General features: G+C 41.5%; 1 protein-coding gene and 1 long non-coding RNA gene across 5 annotated transcripts in view; one reads left to right on the top strand and one right to left on the bottom strand.

The window, feature by feature from the left end:
- LOC102958353 (WASH complex subunit 2-like) overlaps positions 1-6,702 on the bottom strand; it is a 61,620-nt gene extending 54,918 nt beyond the window's left edge. For all 4 annotated transcript variants that reach the window (XM_042961312.1, XM_042961314.1, XM_042961315.1 and 1 more), the window contains exons 1-3: positions 6,598-6,702; positions 6,384-6,506; positions 5,428-5,592 (exon numbers count right to left, since the gene is read on the bottom strand). In XM_042961312.1, the coding sequence (XP_042817246.1) occupies positions 5,428-5,592; positions 6,384-6,506; positions 6,598-6,600 (291 nt within the window). In that variant the 5' untranslated portion in view covers positions 6,601-6,702. The remainder of the gene's footprint in view (positions 1-5,427; positions 5,593-6,383; positions 6,507-6,597) is intronic.
- A 63-nt stretch (positions 6,703-6,765) lies between these two features.
- LOC102958168 lies at positions 6,766-15,260 on the top strand. The gene is made up of 3 exons (XR_444757.3): positions 6,766-7,012; positions 11,824-11,923; positions 15,227-15,260. It is a non-coding gene; the product is annotated as an uncharacterized LOC102958168 (long non-coding RNA).
- Positions 15,261-17,092: the final 1,832 nt, after the last annotated feature.

Here is a 17,092-nt window from a genome sequence, read left to right as displayed (position 1 = left end):
GGATCTTTTCTTCATTTGGGGAGATGGGGAAGAGATGAGGTGGTGAACTGGAGAAAAGGGACCAGGGGCTGACGATTTCTTAACAAATTATACACAGCCCTAGTCCTTTTCATTTATGTGTTCTCCCGTTCATTCATTCAAATATTCACTAGGTTTCTACAAATCAGAAGTGTGCTGGCCCCATGGAGTGCCTGGGTGGCTCAGTGGGTTAAATGTCCGACTTCAGCTCAGGTCACGATCTCATGGTTCATGGGTTTAAGCCCCACTTCAGACTCTGTGCTGACAACTTAGAACCTAGAGCCTGCTTCCGATTTTGCGTCTCCCTTTCTCTCTGCCTGTCTCCCATTCGTGCTCGGTCTCTCTCAAAAAAAAAAACAAAAAAAAACAAACATTAAAAAATAAAAATTACAACAAAAAAAGAAGAAGTGTGCTGGCCCCAAGGAATACAACATTCACAAAAAAATGTGGGGCTTGATTTAGTAGGATAGTTTGACACATCAGAGCACATCAATAAGTGTAAAATTATAATCATGAGAAGCGCTATACTAAAGAAGTCACATCTGAAGTGCCTGGCTGTCTCAGTCGGTAGAACATGAGACTCTTTACCTTTGGGTCATGAGTTCAAGCCCCACAGTGGGTGTAAAGATAACTAAAAATATAAACCTTAAAAAAAAAAAAAAAAAGTTGTTCTAGGTCACTCAATGTTTTAGAACAAAATTCCTAAATTAACAGCTTAATGAATCCCTTCTGATAACACACTGAAGCACTGGCCACTGTTAATTAGTAGTTTTCCTCCTTCAGAATTCCCTCTTGAGCCTTTACTAAAGGAACTCATTTCTGTTGCCCTAGAAAGCCCTGATTGCTCTTTAGTTTCACTACCTCTGTAATGCATTTTTCAACCTAGTACCTGCTTTTGAGGTTAATTCCTAAAAGCCAGAAAGCTACCTTTGAATACCTTTCCAATAAACTATCATGAAACCAAATGGCAACATCATTCAAACCAGAATTGTTTTTTTTTTTTTAATTTTTTTTTTTTTAACATTTATTTATTCTTGAGACAGAGAGAGACAGAGCATGAACGGGGGAGGGTCAGAGAGAGGGGGAGACACAGAATCGGAAGCAGGCTCCAGGCTCTGAGCTGTCAGCACAGAGCCCGACGCGGGGCTCGAACCCACAGACCGTGAGATCATGACCTGAGCCGAAGTCGGCCGCTTAACCGACTGAGCCACCCAGGCGCCCAAACCAGAATTGTAATACATGAGTACCAATGTCAGGGTTTGAAGAAAATACATAAAAAGCCAAATCACTGCCAAATGTATTAACAGCATGCAGATTTTTTCAGAGTTTGATTAACCGTTAGCTGTACTTTTTTTTTTTTTTTTTTTTTTTAACGTTTATTTATTTTTGAGACAGAGAGAGACAGAGCATGAACAGGGGAGGGGCAGAGAGAGAGGGAGACACAGAATCTGAAACAGGCTCCAGGCTCTGAGCTGTCAGCACAGAGCCTGACGCGGGGCTCGAACTCACAGACCGTGAGATCATGACCTGAGCCGAAGTCGGATGCTTAACCGACCGAGCCACCCAGGCGCCCCAGCTGTACTCTTAACATCATCATGTTCTGCCACGAATGAGAAGAACATGTAACACATTGCACTACAGGAGGTGTGAGAAGCAGTTAAACTTAGCAGTGGCAACAGGTACATTGAGAGGGGAATTCTGGCTGCAGAATGGAAGGGGAAGAAGATTAAGGACTAGGGAAATGTAAAGATGGGTGGCAAAAAGGGAATCCAAAAAGTGAACAGAAATAAAGAACTACTACAAAAAAAAAAAAAATTTTTCAGGAGAACAAAAACCCACAAAAAAAACTCTGCTACATCAAGAAAAACTCAAAATCTAAAATAACTTGGCCAGGGGCCACCTGGGTGGCTCAGGAGGTTAAGCATCTGACTCTTGATTTCAGCTCAGGTCACGATCATGGGATTGAGCCCCACATCGGGCTCTGCACTGACAGAGTACAGCCTGCTTGGGATTCCCTCTTTCCCTCTCTCTCTGCACTCATCTCTCAAAATAAATAAATAAACTTAAAAAAAAAAAAAAAAACTTCACCAGAAAAGAACAGTTGAACAAAAGACAAGGAAGACATGAAGACTGTGATTCAGAAAACACAGTTTATGATACCCACCTAACCCCCAAAATTCAAACAGATGCTAATCCAATACCATGTGGTACAGGCACATTGCGTAGACCCTTCCCAATTCTACTCCATGCCCCATCTAGGTCTCTAACACTGATCGCAGAGAAGAAATGAGCACCTGATCCAGCAAGAAAAGTACAGAATGAGAGCAACAAGTATACCAGAATGGACACCAAATTTGGCTTCATGGAAAGATGATGGGCTGCATATACACCTCTAAACTGCCTCTGCCAGTGAGAAAGACGCTCAGGACCAAGCACGGACATTCTACATAGATGACTAAAAAGTGACTACAGATTTTACTAAAATACTGGCTCTATCTTAAACTTACTGGCAAAGAGATCTCTAATACCTTCATTAAGATCCTTATTTTACAGACTCCCAAAAATGCTAGTAGCGGCAATTCAACCTGAACTACTAAAAAAATGCACAAACGTGTTGCCTAAGATACTTGCATGATGCTATTTGGTCTTCTCTTAAAAGTCCTGAACAGAGCTTTTACAATTTAGCAATTTTCAAAATCCTTTCTATCACTTTACACCTAACAATCTCAGGAAATAACCTACTTAATAATCCTTTTTCCACAGATGATCTATGGCTGACACTCAGAAAGTTAGGCTAACCTCCCTCTGAGAAATATAGGTCAGTTTAACTAAGCTTCCTCTCCATCCTCATCTTAACAGTCCCTCCTTCACTCACTCACTAGGCTCTAGCCACACTTGCTTCCTTCCTATTCTGGAATTACACTATTATGGAGGATTGTGATCTTCTCTAAAGACAGGCTCTATCGGGTGCCTGGGTGGCGCAGCTGATTAAGCATCCAACTCTTGATTTCAGCTCAGGTCATGATCTCACAGTTCATGGAGCCTGCTTGGGATTCTCTCTCTCTCTCTCCCTCTCTCTCTCTCTCTCTCTCTCAAAAATAAATAAAATTTAAATAAACAAATAATAAAGAGAGGTTCTGTCTAATTTAACTATGTATTCCTAGGATCTAGTACTTAGGAAGTCGATAAATATATAGGGAAGAGCACAAAAACAGACACTCAGATCAACAGAGAACCCAGAAAGGGACCCACAAACATATGGCCAACTAGTCTTTGACAAAGCAAGAAAGACTATCCAATGGAATAAAGACAGTCTCCTCAGCAAATGGTGCTGGGAAAACTGGACAGCGACATGCAGAAGAATGAACCTGAACCACTTTCTTACACCAGACACAAAAATAAACTCAAAATGGATGAAAGCCCTAAATGTAAGACAGGAAGCCATCAAAATCCTCCAGGAGAAAGCAGGCAAAAACCTCTCTGACCTTGACCACAACAACTTCTTACTCAACATGTCTCCGGAGGCAAGGGAAACAAAAACAAAAATGAACTACTGGGACCTCAGCAAAATAAAAATTTTCCTGCACAGCAAAGGAAACAATCAGCAAAACTAAAAGGCAACCGACAGAATGGGAGAAGATATTTGCAAACAATATATCAGATAAAGGACTAGTATCTAAAACCTATAAAGAATTTATCAAACTCAACACCCAAAAAACAAATAGTCCAGTGAAGAAATGGGTGAAAGACATAAATGGACACTTCTCCAAAGAAGACATCCACATGGCCAACCAACACATGACAAAGCTCAATATCACTCATTATCAGGGAACTACAAATCAAAACCACAAAGAGATACCACCTCACACCTGTCAGAATGGCTAACATTAACAAGTCAGGCAACAACAGATGTTGGCAAGGATGCAGAGAAAGAGGATCTCTTTTGCTCTGCTGGTGGGAATGCATACTGGTGCAGCCACTTTGGAAAACAGTATGGAGGTTCCTCAAAAAATTAAAAATAGAACTACCCTACACCCAGCAATTACACTACTAGGTATTTATCCAAGGGATACAGGTGTGCTGTTTCGATGGGGCACATGCACCCCAATGTTTACAGCAGCACTATCAACAATAGCCAAAGTATGGAGAGAGCCCAAATGTTCATCGATGGATGAATAAAGAAAATGTGGTGTATATATATATAATGCAGTATTACTTGACAACCAAAAAGAATGAAATCCTGCCATTCGCAACTATGTGGATGGAATTAGAGGGTACTATGCTAAGCGAAATTAGTCAGAGAAAGACAAATATCATATGACTTCACTCAATGAGGACTTTAAGATACAAAACAGATGAACATAAGGGAAGGAAAGAAAAATAATATAAAAACAGGGAGGGGGACAAAACATAAGAGACTCTCACATATGGAGAACAGAGGATTACTGGAGGGGTTGTGGGAGGGGGGATGGACTAAATGGGTAAGGGGCATTAAGGAATCTACTACTGAAATCATTGTTGCACTATATGCTAACTAACCTGGAGGTAAATTTTAAAAGTTATTTAAAAAAATAGAATAGAATACAATACAATAAAATACATACATACATATAGGGAAAATCACACATGGCTTAAAGCCCAGTAATCTTTCTAGAGTTGATTCTGTACCACAGGTTCAGCCATCATAACAAAACATTAATCGAGAATATTCCAGGGGCACCTGGGTGACTCAGTCAGTCAAGCGTCCAACTTCGGCTCAGGTCATTATCTCGCAGTTCACGAGTTCCAGCGTATTGGGCTCTGTGCCGACACCCCAGTGCCTGGAGCCTGCTTGGGATTGTCTCCTTCTCTCTCTGCCCCTCCCCCACTCATTCTCATTCTCATTCTCTCTCTCTCTCTCTCTCTCTCTCTCTCTCTCTCCTCTCTCGCTGGCTCTCTCTCAAAAATAAACATTAACAAAAATCCAAAACAAAAAAGAGTATTTCAAGTAGGCACACATACGCCTTTAACAGAATTCATCAGAACATAATGGACACAATCAATAGTGCAGTCACATGCTGGTCAGACCAGGATCAGACCAGGCAGGTGTACAGCTCTCCTTAAGGGACATGGCCACAATAAGGCTTGGGGGAATACCAGCACAAGTGCTGACTATCCTCAAAACTAAAAGGGTACGAAAAACTAGAATGTAAGATAATTTTATCATTAGATTTTTTTAAAGGCCTGAAAAAACAAACCGTACTAATTTAAAAAGGCATTAATCCTAGAGAAAGAAGCTTCAATTACCAAGAACCCCTGTGTTTATGAAAATTGAGGAGGGTACCTAATAATACATCATTTAATACCCCAAGGGACTCTTGTTTCTCCAGAAAACACTATTTATAAGTCTGACACAACTAAGTAACTCACGTTTTCAATGAACTGGGTATTAGACAGCATAAGGAAGTCGTTGAAGACATTATGTAGGCGACAATCTGTGGCTTTAGTTTCCCGGATTAACCCATCCACTTGTTTCTTGATTTCATGGGTCCTAGAGATAGTCTGCTGTGAGAATTCCTGTAGAAACTGTAGTAGCTATTTAAAAAATAAACATACAGTAGTATCAATATCAAATGAGTCTACTCCGTGTGTCAAAACAAAAAAGAACCCATTTCCTTTCACCTTTGTGTGTTAGAATGTAAGAGATGCTGCTTTCGACAACACCCAAAACCAAGTATCACTGAAAAACATTAACAAAGCTCATCCAAACAGTGGCAAGGAGTACACCGACACTTGCTATCTTGCTTCTGGACGAATTTTAAAGTCTTGTTTGGTTATCATTCTACAGAAATCCCAGATCAAGGGCAAAATAACAAACTGCCACTCTTATAAAAAGAAAAAAATCGTGTTCATATGGGACTTCGGAATCACAGTTTCGGGAGTCTTGGGTCCCCAGCCTTTAAAGTCCCACTCGAGGATATCCATATACAGGCTTGTCTACCTCCCCACACAGTCCAGGTCCCAAAGTGAAATGGCCTCACTTGTGCCCTAGCAAACCCGCGGCGCAGAGATAACCTATCTGCCTCCATCAGGATGGAGATGGGAGCAGCCCTAGAAAACCCAAACAAGGAAGAGACCTGCATCTGGGCTGCAGTCGGAGTGGGGGAACTCAGCCGGCTAAGGACGATGGGCCCGCCCCCGCCCAGGTGCCTAGGGACTGCCACAGTGGCGTTTTTGGGGAGGGATGCGTTATGAACGCATGAACAGGGGCAGCAGAATACACCGAGTGGAGAAGGAATCGGGGTCTCCTGTCCTCCCGCTCGCAAGCCGCGGGGTCACCCCAGGCGGCCCGCCCTCCGCTCCCCTCCCTGGGGCCCGCCTCTCACGCCCGCATCGGCCGCCAGCGACCAGCTCTGGCTGCTTCTGCGGATCTCCTCCACCGACCAGGGCCGCTCCCACACGGGCTCGGACGCCGGCGCCCGCTCCTGGTCGGGGGTCGTCCGGTTCATCTGCAGCGGGAAGAATGAGAAGACGGGCTGAGGTTGGGGAAGGCACCGGCCCCGACCCGACCCCGGCCCGACCCGGGCCCGCCGCCCTCACCATCCCAGTCGGGCAGCTCCGCGGCCTCCGGGGCAGCCACGACCGCACCCGCTAAGGTCCGCAGGTCTGCGGAAGCCAAACCCCGAGCCCCGAGCCCTGCGGCCCCAGCACGTGACCAACTCTCATGTGACCGGCCCCACACGTGACCGGATGTGTGGTGCCGCCGGAAGAAAAAAGGGTCTGCCCACTACAGGCTTGAGTTAGCAGGCCTGCTGCTGGGTTCGCGTGGAAGCTGGGAGCAGGGAGGATGCCGACGCCACAGGGTGCTGAAGGGAAGCGCTCGGCCGGGTTGCACTTGACCCGGCGAGCGCAGACGGCCGCTGAGGAGCACGCTGCTGGCCCGGCTCGGCTCAGGAGGGGAGCCCGAAAGAAACCTGTGGAACAACCCGCCTGGGGGCTTCTGCCTCCGCGCGAGGTGAGCAGGGCGAAAGCTACACCCGGCTGCGTCTTTTCCTTGTTGCATCTCCGCTACCCTTCGCGGGGTTGGCGCACAGGCGCTCATTAAGTGAAGAATGACTGGCCAGTCTGGCCATCATCATGCCCGCTGACCTGCTTGGTGTCAACTCACTGCCTAGGGCCTGGTTAAAATCCTTTACTCCCTGGACATTACCCACAGATTCAAGCCCAGACGTCTCATAAGACAAGCAAATACCTTTTATAATCTGATCCCTGCTGCGACTGTATCTTCAACCTTCCCAGTTCCCCGCTAGCGCTCAATGATCCTGCTAGGCTATTTTCACGCATCCTTTAAATTCCTTCTGCAGAGTCCCGCTTGTGCCAGACCAACTAAATTATCTAAATAAAGATTACAGTTTCTTTTCATTCCTTTGTACCCAAGGGTAAGTAAGTTATTTAACCTCCGTTAGCTTTCCTCCTCAGTAAAAGCAAGATACATATCTTGCAGGGACATGGTATTAAATGTGATGATATTCTTAAAACAGCTATCACAATGTCTGCCTTAGGGAGAGCGTTAAACAGATCTTACCGCTTTCTTTTGTTTTTGCCTCTAACACCTCAGTGAAAACTTCCCCGAGTATCCCAAGTATAGTTTTAATGCCCCTGTCAGTTATTTTCTGTTTGTACACATATCATAAAATATTACATTGTGTTATAGTGTATTTGGATCTGTCTCCCTTTAATAATAATAGCTAACATTTATGAAGTACTCGGTGTTTACTATTTGATGCATGTTAATTTATTTATCTCAGTGACCCAGGAAGTAGTACTATTGTCTCTTTTTTTAAATGTTTACTCATTTCTGAGAGACACACACACAAAGCACGAGTAGGGGAGGGACAGAGAGAGGGAAACAGAGGATCTGGAGCAGACTCTGCACTGGCAGCAGAGAGCCTGATGCACTGCTCGAACTCTCGAACTGCAAGATCATGACCTGAGCTGAAGTCAGAGGCTTAACCTAAGCTGAAGTCAGAGGCTTAACCAACTGAGCCACCCAGGCATCCCAAGTACTATTATCTTTATGTTATAGTTGAAGAAACTGAGGCATCGGAAGATAAATAACTTCTTCAGAATTAGCCAGTAAAGAAGCAAGCTGGGAACCTACATAGTTAGCCACTGTTACCCTGTAGCTAGTCTTAGTTCTTTTAAAGGAACTTTTTTTTTAATGTGTATTTATTTTGGAGAGAGAGAGAGTGAGCATGAGCAGGGGAGGGGCAAAGAGAGAACAGAGGATCCAAAGCAGGCTCTGTGCTGACAGCAGAGAACCCGACACAGGACTCAAAGCCATGAACCATGAGATTATGACCTGAGTGGAAGTCAGAAACAACCGACTGAGCCACCCAGGCACCCCAAAAGAACTTTATTTTTAAGTGACCATCTATCAACCTCTAGCTGTTCCCTCACATTCATAAAAAAAGCAAAACAAAAACCTCTTGAGTTTGGTTGGTAAAATTTAGGTGAACTGGTTACTGCACTTGGCATCTCGTCTGACATCATCATGGGCAACTTCAGGAGCCATATAATGACCCTAGCTTCGATGTGCCTCAGTAACCTCAATCAATATCCCGATTCTCTAAGCACCTTGCTTACCTACACCCTGAACCTTATCACCTGATTTTCTTCTAAATCTGGACTGCAATAAAGCAGCCTTTACTTCCTCGTCTGTTCTCAACTAACCCAAACCCATCCCTCAGTTCTCCTTTTGTCCCCCAATTCCACCCTCTTAGCTTTATTTCCTTGCCTGTTCTGCGTAGAGCCCGTGATAGTAGCCTTCAACTTCCCTTGAAAGCCCTTTAATATCTGTATGTCAAGGTTCTGACACATAGCTCTGCTAGCTCCTAACTACAAATCAGTGCAATGATGTCCTTTCTCCTTTCCTGTGCCTAGGTTCGTGAAGGGAATCACTACAAATTCATATTCTGCAAATTTGGCTGAACTCTCAGCACTGATTAGCAGTCCTTTTGCTTATCTTTGATCTTTATACTTGATAGCTCCCTTCCATAATTTCATCACGTTTTTCTTTTTTTTTTTTTTTAACATTTATTTATTTTTGAGACAGAGAGCATGAACAGGGGAGGGTCAGAGAGAGAGGGAGACACAGAATCTGAAACAGGCTCCAGGCTCTGAGCTGTCAGCACAGAGCCCGACGCAGGGCTCGAACTCACGGACCGGGAGATCATGACCTGAGCCGAAGTCGGATGCTTAACTGACTGAGCCACCCAGGCGCCGCTCATCACGTTTTTCAAATTATCTACCCCACTTGCCTCTGCAAGAGAGAATAGACTTCTTACCTCATACTTAAGATGTTTCAATGTGTACACACCTGTGTCTCATACAGTTCTTTATTTGCACACAACAGAATTCAACTGGCAAACACCAAAAAAATAGAATTTGGAGAAAAAAACCTACAGAATTCACAGTTAAGGAAAAGCTAAGCAAGCAGGTCTTAGGAAGGGCATAAACCAGAGGAAATCGGGAGTCCCCTTTGAGCCACTGCCATCAGAATGACAGCCCCAATCATTTCCCTTCTTGTGTTTCTCTTCTGAACTTCCAAATTCCTAAGATAAATAAAATCTGATTGGCTCCCCTTAGGTCATACCCCCATTCCTTCCACCTCTAAGGGGGACTGAAATTGGTACTGTTAACCAAAAGCAGGGAGAAGAGATGCTAGGAAAGCAAAAACAACTGGCTACATGCTCCCTTTCTTTCAGTCTCTGGAAACACTGTCCTTACTCTTGCCGGAGATTAGTGGCCACTGTGTTCTTGATGGAAGCTTTCCAGCCTCCCCTTGGATAATGCTATCTCGAACTCCACTTCCTGTGTGTTCAATACTGCTCTCTTTACTGGTACTTCTCCCATAGACCTTTTCAAATGTTTTTAAGTCATGCTTTTTATTGAATCTGTTCATATTAGAGAGCTCTTGCTCTGCCATAACCATGCCTGAGAATTCAGATGAATCTACCCATTGTACAGTATATTAAAACTTGTTTCTGGGCACCTGGCTGGCTCAGTCGGTAAAGCATGCAACTCTTGATCTAAGGGGTCATGGGTTAAAGCCCCATGTTGGGTGTGGAGCCTACTTAAAAACAAAAAATTTTTTTCCTGTGCATTTTGATAAGTTTACAATATTTTAAGTAGTTGTAATATGAGTTGGGTTTTTTTTATGATTTACAAGATTTTATTTTTCACATAGTGGAAATAATGGCATACTCTTTATTTTTCAGTTAATGACTATAGTGTGGATATTGCTTAAAGTCAGGGAAAGGTATAAAAATTTTGTTGAAGACATAAACTTCTCAGCATTACATAATCCAGTATATCTTATCTCCTAATAGTTTAATGGATATTTCATTGTTCATTAATATTAGAGGATTTAATGAGAAAAGCCACTGACATATCCAGCATTTTATTTAATTTTTTTTAATGTTTTTATTTTTGAGAGAGAGACAGAGACAGAGAGTGAGCAGGCAAGGGACAGAGAGAGAGGGAGACATGGAATCTGAAGCAGGCTCCAGGCTCTGAGCTGTCAGCACAGAGCCCAATGTGGGGCTCGATCCCATGAACGTGAGTTTGAGCCCCAGGTCAGGCTCTGTCCTGACAGCTTAGAGCCTGGACCCTGCTTCGGATTCTGTGTCTCCCTCTCTCTCTGCCCCTACCCTGCTCTCTCTCTCTCTCTCTCTCTCTCTCAAAAATAAATAAACATTTTTTAAAAAGTGTTCAAATCCAGCTGGTTTTCTAAGTAATTGAGTGGTATAAATGGTGTGACTATAGTATTAGAGTTTGGGATTGTAACCAACCATCTCTAACCAAACCCCCAGTCCCTTTGCATGTACTGCTAGCTCTCTGTAGTTCTGATTGCTCCAGAGGGCTTATGAGTTTTGTTTTATAAGGACCCACAAGACTAAGAATCCAATAATATAGATCTGACCCAATAAATCTACTAACTGTAAGTTATATGCTCTTTTTAAAGAAATGGTAGTTATTTTTTAAATACTATTTTAGTATTTTATGAATTATATATCTAATAGTTTGGCCAAATTGAAACTCTCAAAATTACTACTACTGTTATCATTTTGCACTAGTAAACGAAGCGTGAACAGCAAATGTGTCCAACTGTGTCCCAACAGTGTCAAGCTCTACCACTGTTAAGGTTAGATTTCTTGCCTCCGAGATAGGTTTTGCCAATCGCCCTTCTCTCACCAAATTCTTTTTAATGAGACACAAAATTACTTATGACATTGTTCTTCATTTCTGGCAAAACCCTTAGTTTAGCTAAACAAACTACTGCCTGAAAAGTGGGTTTACAACTCTTAAAATGTACTTGTAATTATTCTTTACCTGAAGTATTTTTGAAATACTGAACATCACAAAAATCTTCCATTTTATAATAACTTCTAGCTTAGTTTAAGGTACACATAACAATGTAAACCACTAGCTGCTTGCCTTTTCAGTAAAGATAGGATTCAAGTCAAAGGTATTAAACAATTTGTAAAATTTTCTTTGTTCAGTGTGATTAATTTTACAACTTTAGGGCATTACAGGCTGAGAAAGCTGGCAAAAAAAAAAAAAAAAGAAAAAGAAAAAAAGAACATTGTATGCTTTTATAATGCATAGCTCTCAGATGTTACACTGAAATACTCCCAGAGTTAAAATATCCATGTTTGAGTTTGACCATCAAATATGCTATATGTAATATAAGGATTGATTTTCTAACTCTACTTTCTTGAAAATAGAGTCTAGCCACCCTGTTTGTTTGTTTGTTTTCTACAGAAGTCCCTCTAGTGGCAAGCCATGGTTCTTCTAAGAGTCATTTAAAGGGCCTAAGAGAAGATTTTCTCCAAGAACGGGCAGTTCAGAGGCTCCACATGAGGTGAGGCTAGAAATGCTTCCCAGTCAGAAAACCCAGAAACCAGGCGCCCCACAGTATGGACAACATGCTCCTCTGTCAAAGGCATCCCTGCTCTCTGACCTGGGTGGAAAAGCTGACCCATACACAAAGTGACAGAGGCTGATGAGTTCTGGAGATCAAGCAGCTTTGCTTGCTGATACTATACTCTGACTCGATATGTCAACAAGCAGCACTTTCAGGGCCCTCAGGAATGGATTTCTAGCACAACCCTTCTGCCCGCCTCTGTTAATCACTGAGCTCTCTGTTCAAGAGTTGGAATTTTCAATCTGCTGCAAGTCCTTTAGAGTTTTGGTACTATAGGACCTTAACCCTTCTACATGTTTATTCAACCTCCCCTTGGCTCAGCTACCTGCCCAAATACATCAGAAGGCAGGCATCTCACCTGCACCCTCGAATAATGCTAACATTATTCCCGGAAGTGGTTGGCAAGTCTTATCAAGGAGAATTGTAATCCTGGGAGTCCAGTTCCTGCATTGACAGTTTAATGAAAGCAACACTACTAGGAAATAGTTCTACTCACCCATTGTTACAAGTCTGCAACTCCTATATTTGGCCAAGAGGTTGATTATATATGTTAAAATATTTTATAAATAAATTATAATAAATAAATTTACTTATAATAAGTAAAATATAAAAATTATAATAAAACTTTATAAGTAAATTATAATAAATAAAATATAATAAATAAATATTATATACAATTAAATTTTTTCATCTTTTAATGTTTTCACTTTTTTCAATATTTCTTTATTTTTGAGAGAGAGATAGAGAGCCAGCAGGGGAGAGGCAGAGAAAAAGGGAGACACGGAATCGGAAGTAAGCTCCAGGCTCTGAGCTTTTAGCTCAGAGGCCAATGCAGGCCTCAAACCCAAGAACCATGAGATCATGACCTGAGCCAAAGTCGGACGCTTAACCAACTGAGCCACCCAGGTGCCCTTAATGTTTTCACTTTTTAATTTGAAATCATTTCGGGTTTATAAAAAGATTTTCAAAATTCCCACATATCCTTTACCCAGTTTCCCCAAATGGTCTCTTTTTAATGTTTATTCATTTTTGACAGAGAGAGAGAGAGAGAGACTGCATGCGAGCAGGGAGGGGCAGAGAGAGAGGGAGACACAATCTGAAGCAGGCTCCAGGCTCTGACCTGTCAGTACAGAGCCCGAAGTGGTACTCGAACTCATGAACCATGAGATCACGACCTGAACCGAAGTCGGACACTTAACCGACTGAGCCACCCAGGTGCCCCAATGTTTGAGAGTGAGAGACAAAATGCACACAAACATGCATGCATGGGGGAGGGGCAGAGAGAGAGGGAGACAGAGGATTTGAAGCGGGCTCTGCACTGTCAGCACAGAGCCGGATGGAGGGCTCAAGCCCACAAACCGTGAGATCGGACCTGAGTTGAAGTCAGACCCTCAATGGACTGAGCCACCCAGGGTGCCCCCCAGATGTTCATAACCTACATAAACACAGTACAGACAGTAAATTAACATTGATGCATTATTATTACTTAATCTATAGACCTCATTTAAACCTCATCTTTGTCCCATGTCCTTTTATCTACCTGGAACCACATAGTACATTTATTATGTCTCCTTATTCCTTCATCTTTCTTTTTTGTTTATGACCTTAATATTGTTTTGAAGAATGCTAGCCAATTCTTTTATAAAATTCTCCTAAGTTTCCTCATGATTAATTCAGGTTATGCATTTTTAGCAAACATGCAAAAATATTTTGGCAACAATGAAAAGGAAAACCTGAGCAGGCCTAGCCTTATAAGACAAGAAAATATACTATAAAGCCTCTGTAATAAAACTGTTACATCGGTGCATGAGTAGACAAACAGACCAGTAGAATAGAGTAGAGTAGAATAGAATGCCCCAAAATAGACCCAGGCACATTTGGAAACTTAGAATATTGGTAAAGGGGCATCTCAAGCCACTGGGGCAAAAATGGACTTTTTAAAAAATAGTGCTGTAACAACTGGGTAACCATTTGGGAAAAGATAAGAGTGGAACCATAGCTAACACTACATAAAAATAAATTCCAACTGGATTAGAAATCTAAATATAAAAACTGAGTCTATGGTCATAACACCCTTGAATGTGCCTGATCCCACCTAAATGTAAAAACTGAAACTATGCAAATACTAGCAAACAACATGAATGACTTCCTCTTTAGCCTCAGTGTGGGGGAAGTCTAACTATAACTCGAAATCCAGAATAATAAAAAAAAAAATTGATAAATTTGAATGCATAAAAATAAAACATTTTTCGTGGCCAAAAGCCATCACAAACAAAACCAAAAGACAATTGACAAACCAGGAGAAAATATTTGCAACATATATGACAGACAAATGGCTAATATTGCTAATATATTAAAGGGATATTAAAAGAGCTCTTAAAAATTAAGTGGCAAGCCACCACAAAAAAAAAAAAAAAAAAAAAAAAGAGCTACAGGCCAGTATCCTTGATGAACACAATGCAATGCAAAAAATCCTCAACAAAATATTAGCAAACCGAATCCAAAAGTACAGTTAAAAAAAAAAAATCATTCACCAGAATAAAGCAGGATTTATCCTGGGATGCAAGGGTGCTTCAATATTTACAAATCAACGTGACACATCACATCAATAAAAGAAAGGATAAAAAACATTATTTCTTTTTTTAAATATTTACTTTTATTTTGAGAAAGAAAGAGAGCAGGGGAGGGGCAGAGAGAGAAGAAGAGAAAGAATCCCAAGCAGGATCCGCGCTGTCAGTGCAGAGCCCAATGTGGGGTTCAGTCTCATGAACCATGAGATCATGACCTGAGCCAAAATCAAGCATTGGACACTTAACCAACTGAGCCACCCAGGAGCCCCTATGATTATTTCAATAGATGCAGAAAAACCATTGACAAAGTACAACATCCATTCATGATTTAAAAAAAACAAAAAAACAAAAAACCAAAGTAGATCTAGAGGGAACATACCTCAACATAATAAAAGTCTTATATGAAAAACCCACATCATTATTGTATCACACGTGGTATTTTCACAGCCCTAAAAATCCTCTGTGCTCTACCTATTCATCATTCCCGTCTTCTAAACCCCTGACAAACACTGATCTTTTTTCTTTTTTAAATCCAGTAGAGTTAGCAAGTCCTGTTATATTAGTTTCAGGTGGACAATACAGTGATTCAACAATTCTATATATTACTCAGTGCTCATCAAGAGAGGTATGCTCTTTTTTCTGTTTTTAAGTCTATTTATTTTTTTCTTAGTAATCTCTACACCCAATGTGGGGCTCAAACTCACCAACCCCAGATCAGGAGTCGCATGTTCTTCCAGCTGAGCCAGCCAGGCGCCCCAGGGTAAGTGTGCACTTAATCCCCTCCACCTATTTCACCCATCTCCACTCACTTCCCCTCTGGTAACCATCTGTTTGTTTGTTCTCTATTATTAAGAATGTGTTTTTTGGTTTTCTCTTTTTTTTCTTTGTTTCTTAAATTTCCCACATGAGTGAAGTCATATGATATTTGTCTTTCTCTGATTGACTTATTTCATAGCATACACTCTCTAGATCTAGCCCTATTGTTGCAAATTGCAAGATTTCATTCTTTTTTATGGCTGAGTAACATTCCATTGCATATATACACCACATCTTCTTTATCTGTTCCTCTATCGATGGACACTTGTGTTGCTTCCAGATCTTAAACAATAAACATAGGAGTGCGCATATCCCTTTGAATTAGTGTTTCCAAATTCCTTGGATAAATATCCAGCAGTGGAATTACTGCATCATATGGTAAGTCTATTATTAATTTTTTGAGGAACCTCCATACTCTTTTTTTTTTTTTTTTAAGTAGGCATCATGCCCAGTGCAGAGCCCAATATGTGGCTTGAACTCATGACCCTGAGATCAAGACCTGAGCTGAGATCAAGAGTTGGATGCTTAACTAACTGAGCCACCCAGGTGCCCCCATACTCTTTTCTATAGTAGCTGTACCACTTTGTATTCCCACCAACAGTACAGGCACTGTTGTTTTTTCTCTACTTCCTCACCAACTCTTGTAGTTTCTTGTGTTTTTGATTTTAGCCATTTTGATAGTTGTGAGTGGGAAATGCAAATCAAAACCACCATGAGATATCACCTCATACCTGTTTAAAAAAAAGACAAGAAATAACAAGTGTTGGTGAAGATGTGGAGAAATGGGAACGCTTGTGCACTTTTGGTGAGAATGTAAATTGGAGCAGTCACTGTGGAAAATATAATGGAGTTTCCTAAAAATTAAAAATAGACTGTCATATCCAGCAATTTCACATCTGAGCATTTATCTTAAGAAAATGAGAATACTAATTCATAGATATATGCACCCTCATGTTCACTGTGTGACCAGCTAGAACCCAACACCTGACCTTTACTGCCCACCTGCTTATACTCACTGACCTTTGTCCCACATTTTTCCTTAAGCTCTTCTATCCAGCTCATCTTTTAACTCAGGCTGATGGAAACCAAAAGCACCCCTCAAGTGATAGTGACCACCCTGACAAGACCTCCTGCCAACCCAGGCCATCCAGACCAATATGACCATAACCCTGGACTCGCGCCGCACAGATGGACCATGGAGTGACCTGCAGAATGACTGACAACTTCCTTTACCTCATTATAATACTAAAACTTCTGCTCAAGGATGAGCACAAGCCTCATTTACATAACATACAATGTGTGATATAGGCATGCTTCCTTAAGTTGCATGCACTGCCTTATGTTCCCCTTTACATTCCATGACAAGGCTTCCCTATCTAAATATTCATCCCAACCCTAAATAAAAGGGACCCATTTTACCCTTGGCTCGAGAGTCACAGCTTTGGAAGTTATTCCCTGTGATCTCCTTATTTGCTGCAAATAAAGTATCCTTGTCCAACAATTTACCTGGCATAGTTTTTAATCTGTGACTCACCAAGGAGCAATTTATATCTATATCTATTTATATTTACATCTATATCTACATATCTATATATCTATATATCATCTATATATCTATATCTATATGTATGCAACAACATGGATGAATTTTGAAGGCATTATGCTAAGTGAAATAAGGCAGACAAGAAAAAGACAAATACTGTTATGATCTCACTTATAT

This window comes from Panthera tigris, chromosome D2, assembly GCF_018350195.1.
Source record: "Panthera tigris isolate Pti1 chromosome D2, P.tigris_Pti1_mat1.1, whole genome shotgun sequence".
NCBI classification, from domain to species: Eukaryota; Metazoa; Chordata; class Mammalia; order Carnivora; family Felidae; genus Panthera; species Panthera tigris.
This window is presented reverse-complemented; position numbering and strand designations above follow the sequence as displayed.